This window comes from Falco rusticolus, chromosome 16, assembly GCF_015220075.1.
Source record: "Falco rusticolus isolate bFalRus1 chromosome 16, bFalRus1.pri, whole genome shotgun sequence".
NCBI lineage: Eukaryota > Metazoa > Chordata > Aves > Falconiformes > Falconidae > Falco > Falco rusticolus.
In genome coordinates this window covers 1,410,260-1,430,091 of record NC_051202.1, presented here as the reverse complement: position 1 = coordinate 1,430,091, position 19,832 = coordinate 1,410,260, and the positions used below count along the sequence as shown (strand labels likewise).

Here is a 19,832-nt window from a genome sequence, read left to right as displayed (position 1 = left end):
GCTATAATCCATCAGGACCTGTCAGATCTGAGAATGATGTTGACAGGTTTGTTGCCACCCACGAGCAGAGCCTGAGGAGTCCGCAGGAATCTGGTGGGGCTGAACAGGCTCTGCAGTGTCTGTCGGGTCTCGCAGATGCAGAAGCGTCAGTCCCATCCCAACAAACGGCGTCTGTTGGGCTCCATTTGCCTCTCACGGCCTCCGTTAGTACGTTACTACAGCCTTGTCGCCACCCAAAAGGAGCGGTGTAGGACAACCTCCCTCCCCTTGGGACCGGTGACCGTGATACCCTTGGACTGAATTCACATGAAATGACACCAACCAACCAGTTTTATGCTTTATTAATACAAAATGCAAGGTGCATGTAATTAGGTACGATAGATAGCTTGATGGCAATGGCTTGATAAGCAAGTCCCGTACCACACGTTTATCCTTAGATCAGTAGAGGAGAGGGAGCAGAGAGGGAGAGGTCCCTCCTGTGTGCCCGAGCAGTTGCCTTATGTTACCAGAGACATTTCTTCCAGAAGCACTACCTAGTCCTGGCCTTGGGGACACCAACGGCCATCCCGTCCCGTCCCGCACCAGCCTGCAGTCACCAAGCCGGGCAGCCGTGACTCGTTTCAGTTCCTCTCCGGTTTGGGCAGAAGAGCTTTGCAACCTGCTCCGCTTGAATTTGTGCATGACGCGACGCTCTAAGTCAATTATCAATGTGTGGGTTCCTTGCAAGACTCTAAAAGATCTTTATGATTATTGCATAGCATTTCTGTAATTAGGTGTTTTACAGAATTACAGAGCATAACTAGATATGAAATATAAAGAATATATAAGAAATCCAACTATATATAGGGAGATAAATATTACACACTTCAATATTGTGTGGTCTAACGGATGCTACACAACGTTAAGACATTGTTGGAGTCCCTGAGACCCCGGGGACCCCTGTGGGTCTTGCAGTGGGTGAGACCCTCGGGGTGGGACTGACAGCTGCCACTTGTGCATCTTGGAATCACAGCACCTATAGCGCCCGGCAGGGTCCAGCCTCTGTTACTCCGGCACCTGGAGGCTCCATTAGACTCAAATGAGGACAGACTGGCCAGGACCCTCGGGGGGCACCTGCCATGACTGGGGTCGAACAGGGACACGTGGCTCACATGGGGTTGAGGGAACCCCTCGAACAAGTCACATAGGGGTCAAAGGAGATTAATTGGGGTTCAATGAGGACACAGGGGCCAAGGGAATGCCTCAAAATCAGCACTGAGGGCTCAAATGAGGTCAATTGGGGTCAAACGAGGACATGGGTCAAACAAGGACACAGGGGTCATCTGAGGTCAACAGAAAGTCTCCAAAATAGCACTGAGGGGTCAAACGAGGATGCAGAGGTCATCTGAGGTCGATGAATTCTTCAAAATCAGCACCCAGGGGTCAAATGAGGACACAGAGGTCATCTGAGGTCAACGGATGTCTAAAATCAGCACTGAGGGGTCAAACGAGGACATGGGGTCAAATGAGGACACAGGGATCATCTGAGGTCAACGAGTATCTTAGAAACAGCACTGAAGGGTCAAATGAGGTTGCTTGGGTCAAATGAGGACATGGGGGTCAAATGAGGACACGGGGGTCATCTGAGGTCAATTAGTATCTTAGAATCAGTACTGAAGGGTTGAATGAGGTTAACTGGGGCTCAAATGAGGACACGGGGGTCAAATGAGGATAAGAGGGGTGACATAATATGACCAGGGGTCCAATGAGGGGGCATGTGGTGTTTCATGGCATCAAGCACTAGCAGTGTAGTTACACAGAGCTGAGGGCGTCCCGGGGCTCACACAGGGCCCGGTGGTGTTAGCCACCGTCTGACCGCTCTCGCTGTCACACCTGCTCTCGCTGTCACACCCGCGGTATCAGCACCTGCTGAGGGGTGGCACAGCCAGTGCATTAACTGCTCGGTTTATTGCCAGGGTGGTCCGTCAACGTTCAGTACCACCCACCCTCGCTGCCAGCACCGCTACGCTGCAGCATTCAGCTAAATCCAATCCTGTTGTGCACTGCTACTTATTATTTATCTATCACTGAATGTCCCGGCTAAGTTAGAACTTGATACTAACACTGCTATTACCAACAAGTAATTATTATTAGTTATTTCTTAAGGTTATCGGTATCCACTGGAATCCACGAACAGAGTTGGGTTTCGCATTAGTCGTGTTTAGAGTAGCTATCGTTAACAGATAATTCTGCTGACTGAATTACTGTTAGTAACTGTTAAGAGTCTACAGTAGCTGTTATCAGCTGTAATGTTCTAATCAATTTTTAGAACTGATTCTGTTAAAACAGTGGTCTATTAGTAGTTAATATCAGCTACAGCAGCAAGCAGAAAAGTTTTCTTATAGATTCTCATAACAGAATTACAGATTAGTACCTACAGTAGGAAGTAACACAGATAGCTATTTGAACCTCTACAGTATCTAGTAAAATCTACAACAGTTATCTATGAGTAGTAGTTACAGTAGCTGGTCCTAAAGTTATCTATCTGAATTTTGGAGATTTTTTAGATTTACTAATATCTACAATAGCTGGTAAGATGATTTTCTTGTATTATCTACCAGTATCTAATAATACTTTTATTCATTATGTAGTTAGTATTATCTATATTAGCTAAAAATACAATGGTCTGGTAGAATCTATAACAGAATCTACTTATAGAATTATCAATAGTAGTTATTAATGCAAATACCTATCAATTCATGAATGGAATTTTTTGTAGTAGGCAGCCATACGATTTTGTCTCATAATCTATGAGAATCTTACCTGTATTAGCGTTATTGCAATTATCTATTAAAAGCTATTGCTATTAGCATCTAAAAAATTACCTATTTGTATTTAGTATCTAGAGTAGCTATTAATACAGCTACCAATTAAAATGTATTAGAATGTATCAATAAGAATTATCTATTAGGATCCAGAGTAGCTCGTATATGAGTAACAGTTATAATCTATTAGAATTCTTTAAGGGAAAAATCCATTAATATTTATTAGTAGCTATCAATACAATTATCTACTATAATGTCTTGTTATCTATTAGAATCTAGTGATAGGACTTACCGAAGAGCAGTTATTAGTATCTATATTAGCTATTAATACAACTACCTAATAGACTCTGCAGTTGGGATCTGTTAAATTCTGTTGACAGTATTGCCTTTTCGTATCTACCGTCACTAGTAATCTAATTGTACATTCCAATCTAATACTATGAGATCTTTTACAGTCTAATACTAGTTATCTATTGGAATCCATTAGATGTATTAGTACTGGTAGTTGTCAGTGTCTGTAGTAGTTGTGAGTGCAACCACCCATTCGGATCTCCAGGATTACCCGTTACCAGCTACGGGAGGTATGAAGGTGCCACTGCGAGGACCTGGACGGGATTGCTGACCCACCGCCGCGTGTACCTCGTCAGCCGTCACCCGCTGCCACCCCTTCGCACTCGGTGCTGGGCTCGGCCACCCGTGAACGGGACATTTTCCTGCCCCCGCCGTGGGGCAGAGGCCAGTTAAGCCAACACCGTTCCGCCGGCTCGTCCAGGAAGCCGAGGGCGGCTCCTGGCCAAGGCCAGCGGCAGCGTGTCCCACTGGTGCCGGGCTGTGACACCCGGCAGCCGCCACCAGCCCCCGCGACCTTCAGCGGTGTCCCAAGTGCCAGGGGGGCTTTCAGCCCACACTGCTGGTTTAAACCCATTTCCCAGGAGTAAGTCCTGCTGTCGCGGGAGAAAAAGTAAAGGTGGGAGCCTGCATGGATACCCCACCTTAGTAACCCGCTCCTGGGGAAGGGAGCCTTGAAATCGGGGTGGGGGGGACAGGGGGACACGTTGCCCGCACCATCCCGGTGGGACCACCACTACAAACTCAGCACCCGGCTTTGAACTTTGTACTTTATTTTCACATATATAAAAAAAACCCTTGCAAGTTATCAGACAAAAACTTCTGGAAATGTACACACAATCCAACAAAAATATATATATATATATAAACCAAAGCTTTTGCTTCTGCTTCGACAACACTTGCAGCTCACGAGTACAGCTCACGGCTTGTGGGACGCTGGCCGCCGCGTGAACGGGAGCCGGCAGGGGCCGGAGGGGCTTGTGGACACCAGAGCACTGAGTAAGTGACTTAGAGGCAGGAGGGGCTGCAGGGGGCTGATGTCTCTAGGAGGGGGCAGGGGACGGAGCCGTGGGGGCGCAGGGCTGGGGCAGGCCAGGGCAAGCTGCTCGCCCATCCGCCCTCCCCACGGCTCCGCTGCGGGGCCAGAGGTGCCACCGAAGCACAGAAATAAACCAGTTTCTCCTGGGGGTGGTAATTGTTCAGCACAGAAATAAAAAACCCTGAGACATCGCTGACTGGCCCTAGCCTAATATTCCTTACTTTTAAATTTGGGGGGGAGGGCTCTGGCACCCGCTGTTGCCAGCAGCTGTGCAGCCCCCCCAAAAGCGATCCAATTCCCTGGGGAGCGGGGGGAGGGAAGCCCTCCCCGGCACTTCGGCACGGCTCCGCTAGAAGCCAGGGAAGCCAAGCCCTTGGTCCGGCGTGTGCCTGGGCGATGGGCACCCCTGTCCCCTCTGCCAGGTACTCACCTCCTGCAGGATCACAGCTACCGGTACGGAGCTCCCTGCCTGCACAGCACCGCCAGGACACGCTGGGCTGAGCCAACGACACCAGTTTCAAGGCAAAGCAAAGCACTACCCCCTCCCCAGCGGCTGCCAACCGCCGCTCTAACGCATCACTTCCACCCTTCGCTCATCTAACCTGCGCACCGCTACAGCTAAGATGCCTGGGACATCCCAAAAGAAAAACAACAATTTCACCAGCTTTTCTGAGCAAGTTTGGGGTAAAACGCATCAAAACCTTCCCACACATACGTACAGGACAGATTTCCTGAAAAAGCCTCCAATCCTTCCACCGGGTAGCTTAATGGGGTATTTCTTTCTAATATTGCTGTTGGCTTCTCTGTAGTAGTAGTAGTAGTAGTAAGCAAGTCCAGCTTTGCTGCTGCTAAGTCGACAACCTGCAAGCCCACGGCTGAGGTAACGGACAGGTGAGTCAGAGGCGTCCCCTGCGCGCTGGGGCTCAGCACTGCGACGCAGTAATTGTCTCTGGCTGTGCTCCCCAGGTGCTGGAGCAGGGGTGGGACAAGGCAATCCAAGAGCAGGAAAGGTTTGAAGGAAGAAAGCACTTAGTAGATTCCCTCTCTAGTTTCTCAGATCGATGTATTTCTCGCTCTTCAGTCCGCCAAAACAGAAAGAGGGAGAGGGGGAAGAAGCAGTTAGGGGTGAACAGAAAACCAGGTCCCCTGCTGCAGGTGGCTGCGTGACAGACAGCGCCGGCCCCAGGGCGAGGGGCGGCAAGCGTGAGCTGCGTGGGCAGCAGAACCAGCGTGGGATTCTCTCTCGGACTAAGGCAAATCAAACCACGGTGGGCTCAGGTGCCGCACCCTATGGCTCCACGGGGCGTGCAAGCATGGCAAGCCCTGCCTCAGCGCGGCCATTGCCTGGCACAGATACCGTGAGTCGTTGCTCGAGCCCCCCGTGGCTCTCGACCCCAGGCGAGGGGAGCACACAGCCCGGGAGACTCCTCTCATCCTGCACCGAGCGCTCTGGCTCCGAGATGCCGGGGCAGGGCCCGTTCCCACAGCCCCGCTCCCGACTCCCAGCCAGAGATGCTCATGTAGCTCCACCTCCCACGGCGGCCCGGCTCCGAGGAGGCCGAGCCAAGCAGCGGGCTCCCGGGCGATGCCAGGGGCTGGCACGGAGCAGAGCTGCACGCACCAGGAGAGAGGGCTGCTCCTGCGTCCCTGGAGCAGAGAGCCGCGGCTCTGTCACCTCCCCTCCCTCCCACGGCCCCCCTCGAGCACTGATGATGGATGATGGAGGCCCATGCGGGGGGCGGGGGGGAGTGCTGGCAGAGGAGCTTGCGGGGAGGAGAAAAGCGTTACCTCAATGCACCCCCACGGCTCCTCGCCCTCGCCCTGGGGAAGGGCAGCGCACGACGCTCTGTCCTACCTGGTCAGCGGCAGGTCTCTTCTCGCCGTTGGCACCCTGCAGGAGCCCCGCCTCTTCGGAAAGTTTATCTGACTTAACTTCAACTACAATCTTGTCTTTACGTGCCTCTGGCTTTGTGCTAGGGGAGGGAGGTGACAATTTTGAGACATGTTTGTGGTACACCAAAGAGGGCACGTGGCTGGCGGAGCGAGGCCGAGCCCGGGGGCTCCATCTCAGGGGGTGCTCTGGAGTGGGGCTGGGGCCAAGGAAGGCCAGGGGTGAAAGAGGCTCCGGCTCACAGGAAGCCTTGGGCTGCCCCGCTCCTCCCTAGGGAGGGATCCCTTGGCTGCTCTACCACTCTGCTGTCCTCCTCCTCGCCTCCCTGTGCGGATGGGGCGAGCAGTGCAGACCCCACGCTGTGGGAAGCTGGAAAGCGCTGCTGAGACCCCAGCACGGTGCCCCCCGAGGCTGCCCTATTGCCTCCCTCCACGCTGGGCAGGGAGCAGCTGGTGCAATGAGATGGGAAGCATGAGTGATGGCAAGCACCTCTGGCCCCAGGGGCTCCCTGGGAGGGCAGGCGGCAGTGCTTACATGTCCTGTTTCCCAGCGCGGCCACATGGGATCTTGCCTTTCTTGTGCAGGAAGTAGATGACAGACCCCAGCACAGCCACCACGAGGATGCAGACGATGATGGCCACAATGATCACCCCTTTGCTCTCTGGTGTCTTTTGATCTAAACACAACGCAAGAGGAAGAAGTTAATGCCTGTCCCACCCTGATGCTCTCCAGCTTCCGTATTACTGTACTCCCCTGGGGGGAAGGTAAGGACCCCTTCCCCCAGGAAAGCCCCACGGGGATCCAGTTCCTGGTGCTTCTCCAGCTCCCTGCAGGAGGCAGATGTCAGTACAAAAAACGCTCCGTTCAAACAGCCGCATTAGCAGCTTCACGTTCTGCTCCCGCCTGCCATGCCCCTGCCTGCTGTAGGACAGCTTACAGGGTTTCCTGCAAGACATCGGCCGTCCCTTCCCCTCCCTGCCCAGCGGCCCTGGGCTGCAGGAGGCTGCACTCGATGGCCTCGCTGGGCTACCAGCTGGGGACAAGCAGGCAGCTTCCACACGGCTGCAGGAACAGCTGGGGACGGAGCCTCCGCTCCCCTGGCAGAGAAGCAGCGAGAGAGACGCAGTGCAAGAGCGAGAGACGCAGTGCAAGAGCGAGCGGCCAAGGCTCCCTCCCCAGCCCCGAGGCGACTGATGCCCATCAAGGTGAGCGATGCCCATCAGTGATCCAGGCTCCCTTCCCAGCCCCGAGGCGAGTGATGTCCATCCCTGTCACGCTCCGGCTCCCTCCCCAGCCCCAAGGGGAGTGATGCCCATCGATGGCATGCTCCCACTGGAGCCTGGGCTGTCACACACCCGGCGCGGTGCAGAGACTGACCTTTTCTGATGGATTCCACTGGTAAAGCAGGAAGGGAGGGAAAGAGACAGAGCTCAGCCACGCCACGGCAGCACGACACGCAGGGTGCCTGCGCAAGGGGGACTAACGCTTCCCTGGGCTCCCAGGCCAGAGCGCAGTGCCCGAGACTCACCCAGCAGCTGGATGTGCTTCTCGCTGACACCCAGCGCGTTGGAGACCCTGCACATGGCTCCTGCCCGCAGCAGGTCATGGTTCACACGCACCGTCAGGTTGCTGGCGATGTGCTGGTTTTCAATGTACTCATGAGCCTGCGAGGGGGGCGCACAGTGAAGGATTCAGCACCCGTGGCAATGCGCAGCCCCTCCAAGAGACCCAGCACCCTCCCCAGCGCTCACCGTCCCATTGACGTTCCAGTGGACAGAAGGCTTGGGGAAAGCAATGGCCTTGCAGGTCAGGTTCACCACCTCGTCCTGCCGCACGTACAGCGGGGAGCTGATGGCGACAATCCGCGGCTTCCCTGTGGGGACGGCACATCAAGCACCCGCGGCTCATTGGGGACCGGGGCTGATGCTGCAAGGGACAGGGCTCCCTCCAGCCCGGCAGCACGCCTGCACACACACCGCTCCTTACCCTGAACGGCCACGGCCACCTGCTTGCTCTGCTCCAGCCCTGGCACGCTCGGTGCAATCACCTTGCAGCTGAAGTTTCTGGAGGTTTCGAAGGTGAGGTTGCTCAGGAAGAGCTGGTTCCCTTCTGCAACCTTCTTGCCCTGTTGGGAGAGGATGCCCACCGGCCATGAGCCCCGAGTACCAGGCTCCCCAGGCTCTGCAGCTGTCCCAAAGCGCCTCAGCCCTCCCTCCTACGCACCGCAAGGGGGGCTGCGAGCACAGGACCTCCTTGCAGTACTGGCAGGAGGTGAAGGGGTAGAGATGGACAATGCGGGCCCATGGGAGGGGGAATCCTAGCCCTGGCCTCTCTCACAAGAGATGAAGCAAGCTCCTGCCTCTGCCCAGTTTGCTGCAAAGCCCAGGCTCACCAAGCCTGAGCACGACAATACCCAAATGCCTGCTCACCTTGTCATCCCTCCACTGGTAGTCCAGGGCCACAGGGCTGTTGGCATCACAGCTCAGCCTCACACTATCCCCTTCCTTAAGGGGTGAGGATGGCTCCATCTTCACACGGACCTCTTCAATGTCTGGGAGAGGGATGGAGACCAGGACAGGATGAGCAGGAGGGACGAGGCACCCATCACAAGGTCTGCAGGATCCCATCCCCCTGCCTTACAGTTCACAACAAGCTCCACATCCTGCTCAAGCTGTCCCATATCATCCAAGTCCAGGGTCTGGCACCTGTACAGGCCACTGCTGTTCTTAGTCACGTCACGCAGGTATAGCACCCCACTGTTGGCGTCTGCCAGTGATGACACATCCTGCCAGTCTCCCAGCTGCAGACAGTGAAGAAAAACAGAGCCTTTAGCCCCACACAGGCACCCTTCATCCCAGCTGCTGCATCCCACTGCCCAGGGTCCCCCAGGCAGGGGACGAGGAGCAGCCAGGACACGAGCTGTCCACCAAGTGAGAGGTGCTCAGGTCCCCTCCAGCCTCACATCTCTCTTATAGAAGCTGAAGACGGGTGCTGGGTTCCCGTCGGCCTCGCAGACCAGCTTCACGTTATCCCCTTCTTTCACCAGCATTGAGGACGGCATGACCTGCAGCTTCACGTGCTGCGCAGGGTCTGCGGGAGGGAGCGGGAGGGATCAGTGCGGAGCCCTGCCAGGCAGCACCGGGCGGCAGGCGCGGGCCCCAGCCCCTGACTCACAGAAGACTGTGACATTGACTGGCCGTGACTCCATGGTGCGCCTGTGTCCCCGCAGCCAGTAGTGCACGGTGCAGTGGTAGAGGGAGTTGCGATCCTCTCGGGTGACGCGGGCAAAGAGGGTGCTGCTCACCGTGTACAGCCCGCTCGACTCGCGGGTCAGCGTGTCCATGATCTTCACCACTACAGGGGACAAAGCCGCTGTTCCCAGCCCGCGGGGAGGCCAGAGGAGGAAAGAGGGCTCCTTTGGGTGGCCATGGGCTGCCAGGCCCCAGGCCCCGGGTACCACAAGTGCCCCAGCCCCTCTCCCCAGCAGGCAGGTTCGGTTCCCCAGCCCCAGCCCACTCACTCTTCTCCTGCTGCTGCAGCTGCTTCCCATTCTTGTACCATGTGATGTTGGAGAACGGGAAGCTGTTCCTGCTCACACACTGGGCAATCTGCAGCGGCGGCAGAGAAAGCTTTGAGCACCGGGTGTGCCCATGGGGAGAGGGGAGCAGGGAGCCTGGCACGGCTGGCAGCCTCCCCTCCCCATGCGCAGCTTCTCCTCACCTGCGGGATGTCAGTGCTGTGCACTGAGATGCCTCCCGAGTTGGCCACAATCTCAGGGGTCTCGGGGACCTCTGGAAAGAGAAGCCACCCACGGTGTTAGGAGGGACGGGAGAGGATCTCCCACCAGCCCCGCAGAGCGGATGAGTGGCCGTGCTGCCCTCCCGCCCCATCACTCACTGTAGACGCGGAGCTCAGAGCGGTTCTCGCCCGCACCGTGGCTGCCCGCCTCGACCTGGCACACGAAGGTCCTGGCATCCTGCACCGTCACCTTGCTGATGGAGAGGGCCTTGTCCTCCCCCACCGAGAGCCGCCCCTTGTAGTCCGTGTTATCCTCCACGACCTTGCTGCCTATGATGTGGCACAGCCTCACCTGGTTGTTGCCGTCGATCTGCAAGGCGAGGGGCTGAGGCCAGGCTGACAGAGAGCCCAGGAGAAAGCTCCGGGCTAGCTGTCACCCCAGCCCACTGCCCACCGCTCCTCTCCCAGGCCAGCACTCACGTAGAACCAGTTGATGTAGGTGTAGGAATCATTTTCAGGGATGTAGAAGTTGCACTCGATCCTGGCCGTGTCCCCGATCTCCACTTCGACCACCGCTGGCATGGAGACCTCCATCCGGCTGGCTGCAGCTGCAGGACAGAGCCCATCACGGGGGGAAGCACGGGGAGGCCCCTAGGTCTGAGCCGGGCAGGCAGGGAGCCAAGCCCAGGCCTGTCCCCATCTGCATCCCCCAAAGGGCTGGGGCAGTGCCACGTCCTGTGCCAGCATCCCCCAGGCACTGTGTCCCAGCCCAGCAGCAGTGCCAGCCCGGAGCACACCACCACACTGCCTTCTGCATCCACAGGGCATCCACAAGGTGCCCATGGGCTCAGGCCACCAGCACTGCTCCCAGAGAGGGGACGAGGCACGCCGCGCTTGCACCACTGGTCTCCCCAGGACACCTGGGGACACCCACCACACCACTGGTGCGGTCCCTGTCAGACCTGCCCTCCCCATGACATCCCAGTCTTGCTGAAATGAGCAGTAGGACCTCTGAGCCCCCAAATCCCCCCCCACACCACCGAGGCAGGGAGTAGTTTTCTGGGGTATGGGAAGGGGCTGCATCTCCACAGCCCGCAAGCAAGCGGGTCGCCTTGCCAACGGCCCTAATCAGCCCAGAGCAGCAGTGACCCCCCTCACACCCCAAAGCACACATCTACCCACCCGGTCCAAGCCCGCATCCCAGACCAGCACCCACCCACACCAAGGGCCAGCGAAGGAGGTGTCGGGAGGTTAGCAGAGGCAGGGCAAGGGGTGCAGCCAGGACCCCCGGGTCCCCCCCCAACCTCCAACCCTGCCACTCAGGCAGGAACCCAGAGCTTGGCGGTCAGAGCATCCACCCCTGCAGCGTACCCAAGATGAGCCCCCACTTGCTGCTCCCTGCCCATAAAGCACAGCCAGCACTGCCCACCCCATAGCATGGGTGACACCAGGGACCCGCACCCACAGCGAGCAGAGCCTGCCCACCTCGGCACCCTACCTTCCCCCTCAGCCCATCCACCCACTCGCCCGCAGCAGTAATGGAGCTCCTGGCCAAGCTCCAGAGCAGCCGGGGAAGGTAATGGCTATCGATCCAGGACACGGAACAGAACCACTCCCCAGGGGGCCGGGGGTAGAGCATCACCCCAGCCAGGCACGGCAGAGACAAGTGCTGCATCACAGCAAGGCTAGGAGTGCCACAACCACCGGTTCTAGGGGTGCCAAAGCAAGGGAGGGCTGCGTGCCCTGGGTGGGGGTGCAGCCCTGCGGGAGGGGACAGAGGTCGATCCCCCAGCAACAGGGCCAACCGGCTCAGCACCCACAGCCCAGCCCAGGTATGGCAGCTGTACACAAGAGGCTGGAGGAAACCAGCTGTGTCAACAGCTCCCTCGATAACGCTGCTCAGTAACAGCCACAGAGCCTTGCAAGTGAGGCAACTTCAAAGGCCAATGCCGTGCCCACAAAATACTCTCTGTCTGGAGGGGCTATGTGGTGGCACAATGCCAAAATGCAGGCAGGAGCCCTTCTGCCACAGCAAAGGCCCCAGCTCACAGGACCAGCCACTTCAGGACACCCCAACAGCCAGCTTTTGGCCCTCACCCGTTCCGTTGGCACAGTACAGTCGGCACTCAGCAAAGGGGGACAGACAAAGCACTGCACAGGAAAGGAGGCGCTACAAAAACAGGTGAAAGCCCCACAGATAAGCATGCACTGGGGTCAGGAAACTGGACTGAGCGTACATAGGAGAAGATAACTTTACACCTGGCCGCCTGGTGCAGTCGGGCACCCGCAGGCTTGGGCAAGCCTGGGGCTGGGGCACCGTCTGCTGAGCCCCGACACTTCTGCGCTGCAGGCAGGCAGGCCGGGCTTTGCCCCCCTTTTAGACCCTGGGCAGAGCCAGCCCCTGGGAGGGGGAGAGCTGCTGGCCCACCCCACTGACCCGCTCGGCATGAGAGCCCTCATCCAGGCAGCGAAGCAGCCAAACCCATGAGCTCAGAGCTGGAGAATGGCTGGCATCTGGGGCTGGCATGAGGCACGTCCCTCCCAACCATCCACTGCCCCATCCACTGCCCTTGAGGAGGTGGACACGGACGCTACAGCCCCCACCCTGCCTGGGACAAGGGCTCACTGCACCCCCCTCCGGGGCAGGCTGGACACCAGCCCTCCCCCAGGCTGGAAGGAGCACCCAGCACCACCACAAGTGTGGCTAGCTGGGGGCTACAAAGCCCCCCCGCAACCCTGGGGACAGAGGGCTTCCTCCTGCAGCTCCAGCCTGCTCTGTGTGCAGGCAGGCTGCAGAGGCAGCGGGCACGGGCACCCTGGCACAGCAGGCTCTGTGTCCACAGCGATCCTCCCTTGTGCCCAGATCCTCCCTTGTGCCCAGCGTGGCTGGGTGAGGGAACCTGGGCAGGGCTGGAGACCCATCGGCCACGCATAGAACAGCCCAGCTGCAGCGCTGAGCTCCAGCCTCCACCGTGCACCCCAAGCGCCTGGCACAGCTCCAACGGGAGACCTGGAGATCTGGAGAGGACGTCTGCAGCAAGCAAGCAAGCAGGGAAGGGAGGAGAGCCCCCGTGCCTCTCCATCTGGCTGGCGGACAGCCGGCCGCCAGCCAGAGCTCCACAAGAACAAAGATTTGCTTTGAGAGCCGAGGAAGGGGGTGGGGAGTAGCACAGCCCCTCCACCAGCCTCCCGTCGAGCCGAGGTGTGCGGGGAGATGGCGAGGAGCAGTGTGGCGGCGGTGGCGCAGAGCCCCCGGCACAGAGCAGCGAGAGGGGCACCGCAGGGGTCTGCAGCCGCACGTGGGATGCTTGAGGTTTCCGCGGATTTCTGTTCCCCTCGCAGGGAAACCAGCTGCGGCCAGATCCCGCCTGCTCCCAGCACATGCCCACATGTGCCCCCTGCCCTGGGCAACGCTGCCCCTCCCGCACAGAGCCCTGTGCCAGAGTACATCCCGCGGCGTGGCATCACCTGCACCCCTTCTTCCTCACGGGGAGGGGAAACAGGGCGCTGAGCCCCGGCCCTGCAGCAGCAACCCCACCGCCAGCGCCCAGCACCCTCCGCCCCAGCCCAACCCTCGCTGTGCCGGTGACGGGGAGCGAGCCAAGGCTCTGCTGCAGCACGGAGCGGCACCCTGCACCCCCAAACGGCCCCAGCGCCCCGCCAGCAGCCGGCCATGTACACCAGGAGAGGAAAGGCTCACCACCCCAGCCCCGCAGCCAGGTGACAGCACCCACAGGGACCTCTCCAACGGGGACCTCTCCAATAGCCCGAGGCCGCAGTGCCGAAGGGGCCGGGGTGGCACTGGCCGCCCCAGGGGGTCAGCCCCCTGCCACAGCAGCAGGGCGAGCCCCCAGCCCGGCGGGGAAGCACTTGGCTGCGGCTCCTCACGCTTCTGGGAAGCATCAAGCCTTTCGCCGTGGCTGGGCTCGTGAACACACCGATGCCGCCAACCAATGCACTCCTCGCTCGGCACATGTGCGGTGAGGAAGGGGATCCCAGCCCGGGGGGGGGGGGGGGCGTGGGCAGCCTGCCTTTGGCTCGGGCGATCCGCTCCCCTGCCGTGCCGGAGCCCCGTCCACAGCGCCTGGGGCCACCCCCGCAGCGCGGCCGGGACGGGGCGCACACCGGGACCACTCCCTGCCCCGGCGAGGGGGTGGGGGGGATGCTGCGGGGAGAGGGTAGGGCAGGAAACGCAGCCCCCCCGCCCCGAGAGTGAAAATGGACTGGAAAGAGGATAAAAAAAGAAAGCGTGAAAAAAGCCAAGAGAAACAGCGCTCGGGGAAAAACTCCTTAGAAGGGCAGGGGCGGGTGCGTCCCCGCGGCTCCAGCGCCTCACCCCGCCGCACTCCAGCACACGTGGGGGCACCCCGGAGCGCGGCCCCGGGGGCGCAGAGCCCACCCCGCACCCTGCCCTGCCTCGCGGGGCGGAGGGGGCTGCAAAGGGGCCCTGAGCGCGGAATGCGGCACTCCCGGCTCCCCCACCCCACCCCGGACCCACCCCCGCGGCGCAGCCCGGGGACGTGCAGGCGAGGACATCCTGCAGGGGGCTGCGCCCCCCGAGGCTCCCCCGGCACCGCAGGCTTCGCATTCCTGGCCCCAAGCCAGGCAGCGCCCGAGGGGCCCCGCCGGCCCCGGAGCGGTGCTGCGGGGGGGACCCCGCCGGCTGCCCCCCGCCCCCCGGAGCGCTCCGGGCAGGGAGGCTGGCACAGCCCCGCACCGCGCACCGGGCGCTGACCCGCGGCAGCCCGGCACTCCCGGGGACGGGGACAGCGGGATGGCGGCTGCACGGGGCGCAGGGGAAGCCTTGCCCGGGGACAGCGGGACCCCGGCGCCCCGCAGCGCAGCCCCGCAGGTGCCCCCGGCCGCCCGCCCCCGGCCCGGCCCGGCCGCCCCGCGCCACTCACCGCAGCAGAGCAGGAGGCAGCAGCCCCAGCCCAGGGCGAGCCCGGCCGCCCGCCGCCCCCCAGCCATGCCCACCGCCGCCGCCGGCCGCCCGCGACTGAGCGGGGCCGTGGGTGACGTCAGGCGGTGGAGGAGGAGGAGGAGGAGGAGGAGGAAGGCGAGGTGCCTGCCCACCGCCCGCGGCCGCTTATCCCCCCCCAGCGGCAGCCGGCCGGGCGCCGCCGGGCCCCGCATGGCTGGCGCGGGTGCGGCCCCCCGGGCATGGCGGGGGCGGGACATCAGCCGGCGCCCCCAGACCCCCCGTACCGCGGAGCCCCGCGCCGAGCCCCCCGCCCGCCCCCGCCGCTGTCAGGCACTTCTAGCCCTGCCGGAGGGGCCCGGCCCAGCTCCCCCCGCAGCCAGCCCGGCCCGGCGCGGGGGCGATCGGAGCGGGCTGCCGGGCGCTGGGGGTGGGAAGCCCCCGCAGACCCCGCGGAGGGTGAGGGCTTGGGGGCTCCCGGGCCCCGCGACTTGCAGGCACCGGTGGATGTGGCTGGCGGTGCCCCGGGGCAGAGCTACCCCCGCCCCCCCCCCCCCCCAAGACCCCAGCCACACTTTTGGGGCTGACCTCGGACGCCCACCGGCGGCCTCCGCGGGCCAAACCCTTTGTCATTGCCTCTGAGAGACACCTGGGGACAGTGGGGTCCTTGGGGAGCAGCGGGGATGCGAGGGCAGTGCCATCCCAGGCAGGTCACCGGGGGTCCGCAGGGTCTCAGCCTCCCTGGCGCGATGCCCCCCGTCCCTGTCCCCAAGGCAGGGCCCCAGGACACGGCTCCATGGCCACCCAAGCCCCCGCGCAGCTGTCGAACAGGGCGGCTGTGGAAAGGCCGTTAGCTGCGGTGGCCGGGGCAGCACGCCTGGCCGGGGGCCGAGCCGGGGGCGGAGGGGCTCCCAGGCCTGCACAAGGCTGCTATTATCCAGGGGTAATCGCCCAGCACAGCCCGGCCCCTCCGGCAGCCCCCTGACAGGCTCCTGCACAGCCCTGGGGGAGCACAACAGCCCTCCCCAGGTGCTGCGGGTTGCCCCTGGCCTGCCAAGCAGCGCCCCCAGGTCCACTGCCCCTGCCCCATTGCAGCCTGGCTCTGTGCCTCAGTTTCCCCCAGGTCAGTCAGAGCCAGAGTGCTTGAGGATGAAACACCGGGGGTTTCTTCTCCTTCAGAGCCCCTTCTCTACCTCCCATTTTGCTCCCCATTCACACAGGACCCCCGCAGCTGGCTGAGTTGAGTTCACCCCACATGCAGGCAGGTCCAGGGCTGCCCCAGCATCTCCCAGGAGCAGCGAGAGCGCTCTCCTCCGGCTCTCAACCCGGGAGCTCCGAACCTTTGCACATCTTGTCTCTTCCACTTGCTTTTCCTGCAGCATGAGCTGCATCCCTCCGACCACCCTGAGCCACTCTGCGGCCGGGCTGCGGGTTCCCTGGGGCCACAGCGTTCCCGCCGGCTATCCCCAAGCCCCTCTCATACTGCCAGCCCCACCAGCCCCCTGACAACCCTGTGCTGGCCCCCAGCCCCACTCCCCCGCCAGTGCCATGCAGTGGCCCTTGCCATGCCCTCCTCCTGTCTCATCTGCATACCTGGGCAGCCCCCACCACCACCACTTTCCCAGCCAAATAGACTTGATGATTCATCGGAAATGATTAAATTTTTTCCCCACGAGATTAGTTGCTTAAAATGGCAACGCTGGGCAGTGATAAGGCTCAGAGCCCTTGCATCGCTGGTGTGGAGAGGGGGCCTCCTCCCAGGCGGTGCCTTCGATGGGAGGAACAAGTGCAAGGGAGCTGTGCCATCGCGCGCAGGCTGCTGGCAGGCTGCTCTCGCCCCCCCGGCTGCACTGAGGGGATGCTCTTGCAGCTCCCTCTCCACTGTGGGAACAGTCACCCCCTGAGCGGTGCCCAGGGCTCAGGGACCCCTGAGAAAAGGCTCACACCTTCCCTCCAAAGGGAAGGATGCAGCACCAGAGGAGCCTCAGGCTCTGCTCCCCTTGGAGGAGGGAAAGGGATGTTCCACTTTGCATAAAATACTGTGATTTAAGCCCCACAAATGCCGCCTTGGGAGGGAAGGGGACCTGAGGGGTCCTGCTGTCCTGTCGGAAAGCATTGACCAAGTCAAACAAACAAGCGAGACAACCCAGATGACACACTGCTGATGCATTTAGTTCTGGTGCTAACTTTTATTCTGTGTTTAAAATAAAGCAAAATGTTGCTAATAAAAACCTCTGTAGAAAATTCCCAGCAATTGGAAAGGGCAGTGCCCCTCCCTGGAGAAAACAGGCTGGCCAACCTCTGTGACGGGGAGCATGCCTTTCCCCACCCCCCCTTCCCCCAAAACAGCCTCCTGCTGCTACTGCAATAGCCATGCCTCCAGTTGGTTGGGCTTCTGCTTTTCAGACCATTTAACTTTGAAGAAATATTTTTTTTTTTTTTCCCCCTACCAAACTGATGGTTCTGGGGAAGATGGGCAGGATTTGAAAGCAAGGCCCCACTGCTCTCACGGCTGCCGTGAAATCACCCTGCTGCGCTGTGTGTGGCACCCGGTGGGCTCGGAGTCTCTGCGTGGGGAGCGCAGCAGGCTGGCCACCTTCGTCTTCCCTCTCCGCTGCCTTATCTCACGCCTTCTTATTTATTTGCTTGCCTAACGGATTTGGCTTTGGCCCCCATTTGCTGCTGTGCAAACAAACAGTGTGGATGAGGCTCCCGTGTCGCGGTCCCACGCGCACCGCCGGGGTGGGAAGGTCGGAGCTCGCAGGTCCGGCCCCAGTGGAGGCACGGAGCAGCTCTTGCTCTCTGCCAGCTGGGGAAATAGGGGTGTCTGGGCCCCCACGGCTCCCAGTGCTCTCCTTAAACCTCCTGTCACCTCTCGGGTAAGAGCCCGTGCCTGGGCAGGCAGCTCCGTCCCTGGGAGCTGCCAGGCAGCCGCTCCGGCTCCTCTCTGCGGGAAAACCACAGGGCAGCACACGGGTGCAGCCTGCCCAGGGCAGGGCTGATAACCCTGGCGTTATCTGAGCATCGCAGGTTGCAGGAACAATCTGGAAGTGCATAATTGCATTTGCCTTTCTCCTCCGGCTCCTGCTGAGCCTGGCTCTCTGCAGCTGGAGGGGAGCGATGGCCAGCATGCAGAGCCAGGCACAGGGCCTGGGGCTGAGCACAGGCTGCATCCCAGAGCACACCTCAGCCCCTTCCACCTTTCCCTGCCCTCCCAGCGAGACCCACGGGGCTTAGCTGGGTCCTGCCGAGCTGCCAGAGGGAGCTGGCCCCAGTGCAGGCTGTGCCGGCAGGCAGCACTCGGCTCCCTTGCCGTGCGTGCCCCGGCACGCTGCTCAGCACGCCCCAGGTGGGGACGGGGGCCCTGTGCCTTCCCCGGCTCCTGCAGCCCCCAACCAGGCGATGGGGCCCAGGGCAGCCCGGGTGTCTTGGGAGGAGTCTGTGGGGTGCCCAGGGAGCCCCCAGCCCGCGCCGGTGGGCGATGAGCTGTCGGCGGGCGCTGGCCTGCGTGGCGGCAGGGTGGAGGGCAGGCGTGGTGGGCGGAAGCGGCTGCGTGGCTGCCCAGGCCTGCACCTCTTCACACAGCACCGTCAGGGCCGAGGGGCCCCGCTCCCCAGGGAAGGGATGGGACGCAGGCCAGCGCCGCGCTTTCCCACACCGCCCGGGATCGGCCCACCGCTTCCCCGCCACGGCAGCGCGGGGGCTCACCGACCCCGGGCAGAAATCCCCGGGGGTGCCCTCCCGCTGGAGCTGCATTTTGGGGAGCTTGGGGGTTCACACAAGGCCTTGCGGTGTGGGGTACGCACAGGCACCCGCCTGGGCTCTCCGACCTCCAGCTCCCCGTTCCCCATGGGCAGAAGACATGAGGGATGGGGTATCAGATGTGCCATGAGGGCGAAGCTGCCTCGGGGTACCTACACCCCGCCTCTCTCCATCTCTGGGAGCCAGCTTTAACACCCCTGTCCCACAGCTCAGGAAAACGCCTTCTTCCACCCCCGCCTTCCTCGGCTGGGCTCCCAGCAGCTTCTTTGTGTCTCCCCTCTCCTTCCTCTCCTCTTCTGCAGGGCCTTTATGTGGGGATTATTAACCATGGCTACCGAGCCTTTGTTCAGGAGGGGCTGGGAGTCGGGCGAGGGGCTGGGCGGGGGGAGGAAGGAAGGACGTGAGCGGAAGGGGGGAAGGAAGGTGACATCTGGATTTCTACGCCGGAGCACCACAATCTTCTGGAGCAGCTGTGCAGAGACAGCCAAGGGCTCGGCTGATGCAGAGCAGTGACAAAGCCCCAGAGAAGACCCAAGCTGGCGAGGGTCACCCAGCCCCATGCCACCCAAAGCACAGCCCCCAGCCTCCGCCCCGGCAATGTCAGAGGATAGACCTGGGAGCCCCCCAGGGTTCCAGCTCCCCTGCCAGGGGTGGCTTGAGGGCACGCAAGCAACACGGGCTTGGTTGTGTTCCACAGCAAGCAGCGCAGCGGTGGCGAGGAAGGCTGTGGAGCTGTGCAGCCCCCCCCTTGTGTCCTACGCTGGGGGCCCGACCCTCGCTGTGTGCAGGGCGGATGGACAAGGACAGCTGGAGCCGGGGGAGCGGACACTCCTGGGGAAACCTTAGCCAGCTCACGGCCACTGCCAAGGCGCAGGGGGAAGGAGCCCTCTGCCCAGGGCTGGCCTGTCACTTGACATCCCAGGGGTACAGGCTCCCCACGGCCTGCAGCAGGTGCACCCCTGGGACAGTGTGCGAATAGCCACGTACTGCCCTCTCGCTCGCACGCGTGCGGCTGGGCTGGGCACGTACGTGGCCCGGGGTCCTCTCGCAGCCCCGGTGCTCTGCTGCCCTGGGGCGAGGGGCAGGCTTTGGGGCTTGGGCTGGGTGGCATGGGGGCTGAGGGGGCAACGGGGGGAAGCTGAGAGCCTGGGGACAGCTATTTATAAACTGGCCTTTGCCTTCGGAAGACTTCCGAGTCCATCTCCCCCCAGTGCCGGCCGGAAAAAGGCCCCATTGTCCTGGCGCCAGATGGGCCGGGGCCGGGCACTTGCCCACACAATGGGGCGGATTATGTGCCCGGACAGTGGGGGTCCGGCAGCGGGACACCCC

The 19,832-nt window shown here is 61.3% G+C and overlaps 1 protein-coding gene and 1 long non-coding RNA gene across 5 annotated transcripts; both read right to left on the bottom strand.

Moving 5' to 3' along the window:
• Positions 1-325: 325 nt before the first annotated feature.
• LOC119158103 lies at positions 326-3,742 on the bottom strand. Its single transcript, XR_005107763.1, has 2 exons — positions 3,444-3,742; positions 326-1,474 (listed from the first exon to the last, which is right to left on the bottom strand). It is a non-coding gene; the product is annotated as an uncharacterized LOC119158103 (long non-coding RNA).
• A 162-nt stretch (positions 3,743-3,904) lies between these two features.
• Positions 3,905-14,857, bottom strand: MCAM (melanoma cell adhesion molecule). 4 transcript variants are annotated; one of them, XM_037409834.1, is made up of 16 exons: positions 14,725-14,857; positions 10,301-10,428; positions 9,980-10,190; positions 9,803-9,873; positions 9,603-9,690; positions 9,257-9,436; positions 9,045-9,172; positions 8,723-8,882; positions 8,512-8,633; positions 8,069-8,207; positions 7,834-7,955; positions 7,611-7,746; positions 7,460-7,477; positions 6,617-6,758; positions 6,047-6,164; positions 3,905-5,266 (listed from the first exon to the last, which is right to left on the bottom strand). In XM_037409834.1, exons 1-16 carry the CDS (start codon positions 14,789-14,791, stop codon positions 5,237-5,239), a joined length of 1,860 nt encoding a protein of 619 aa, XP_037265731.1. In that variant the 5' UTR covers positions 14,792-14,857; the 3' UTR covers positions 3,905-5,236. The 4 variants fall into 4 exon arrangements, with proteins under 4 accessions (XP_037265731.1, XP_037265734.1, XP_037265732.1 ...); XM_037409837.1 differs by lacking the exon at positions 6,047-6,164; XM_037409835.1 differs by lacking the exon at positions 7,460-7,477.
• Between the last annotated feature and the right edge of the window lie 4,975 nt (positions 14,858-19,832).

Bases quoted from the DNA above. Each gene is read 5' to 3' on its own strand.
- MCAM (XM_037409834.1), bottom strand. From the start codon at position 14,791: ATGGCTGGGGGGCGGCGGGCGGCCGGGCTCGCCCTGGGCTGGGGCTGC. The intron at 9,874-9,979 runs GTGAGTGATGGG...TTCTCTTTCCAG, and splicing joins CTCTGAGCTCCGCGTCTACA to AGGTCCCCGAGACCCCTGAG. The intron at 9,173-9,256 runs GTGAGTCAGGGG...TCCCTCCCGCAG, and splicing joins AGTCAATGTCACAGTCTTCT to ACCCTGCGCAGCACGTGAAG.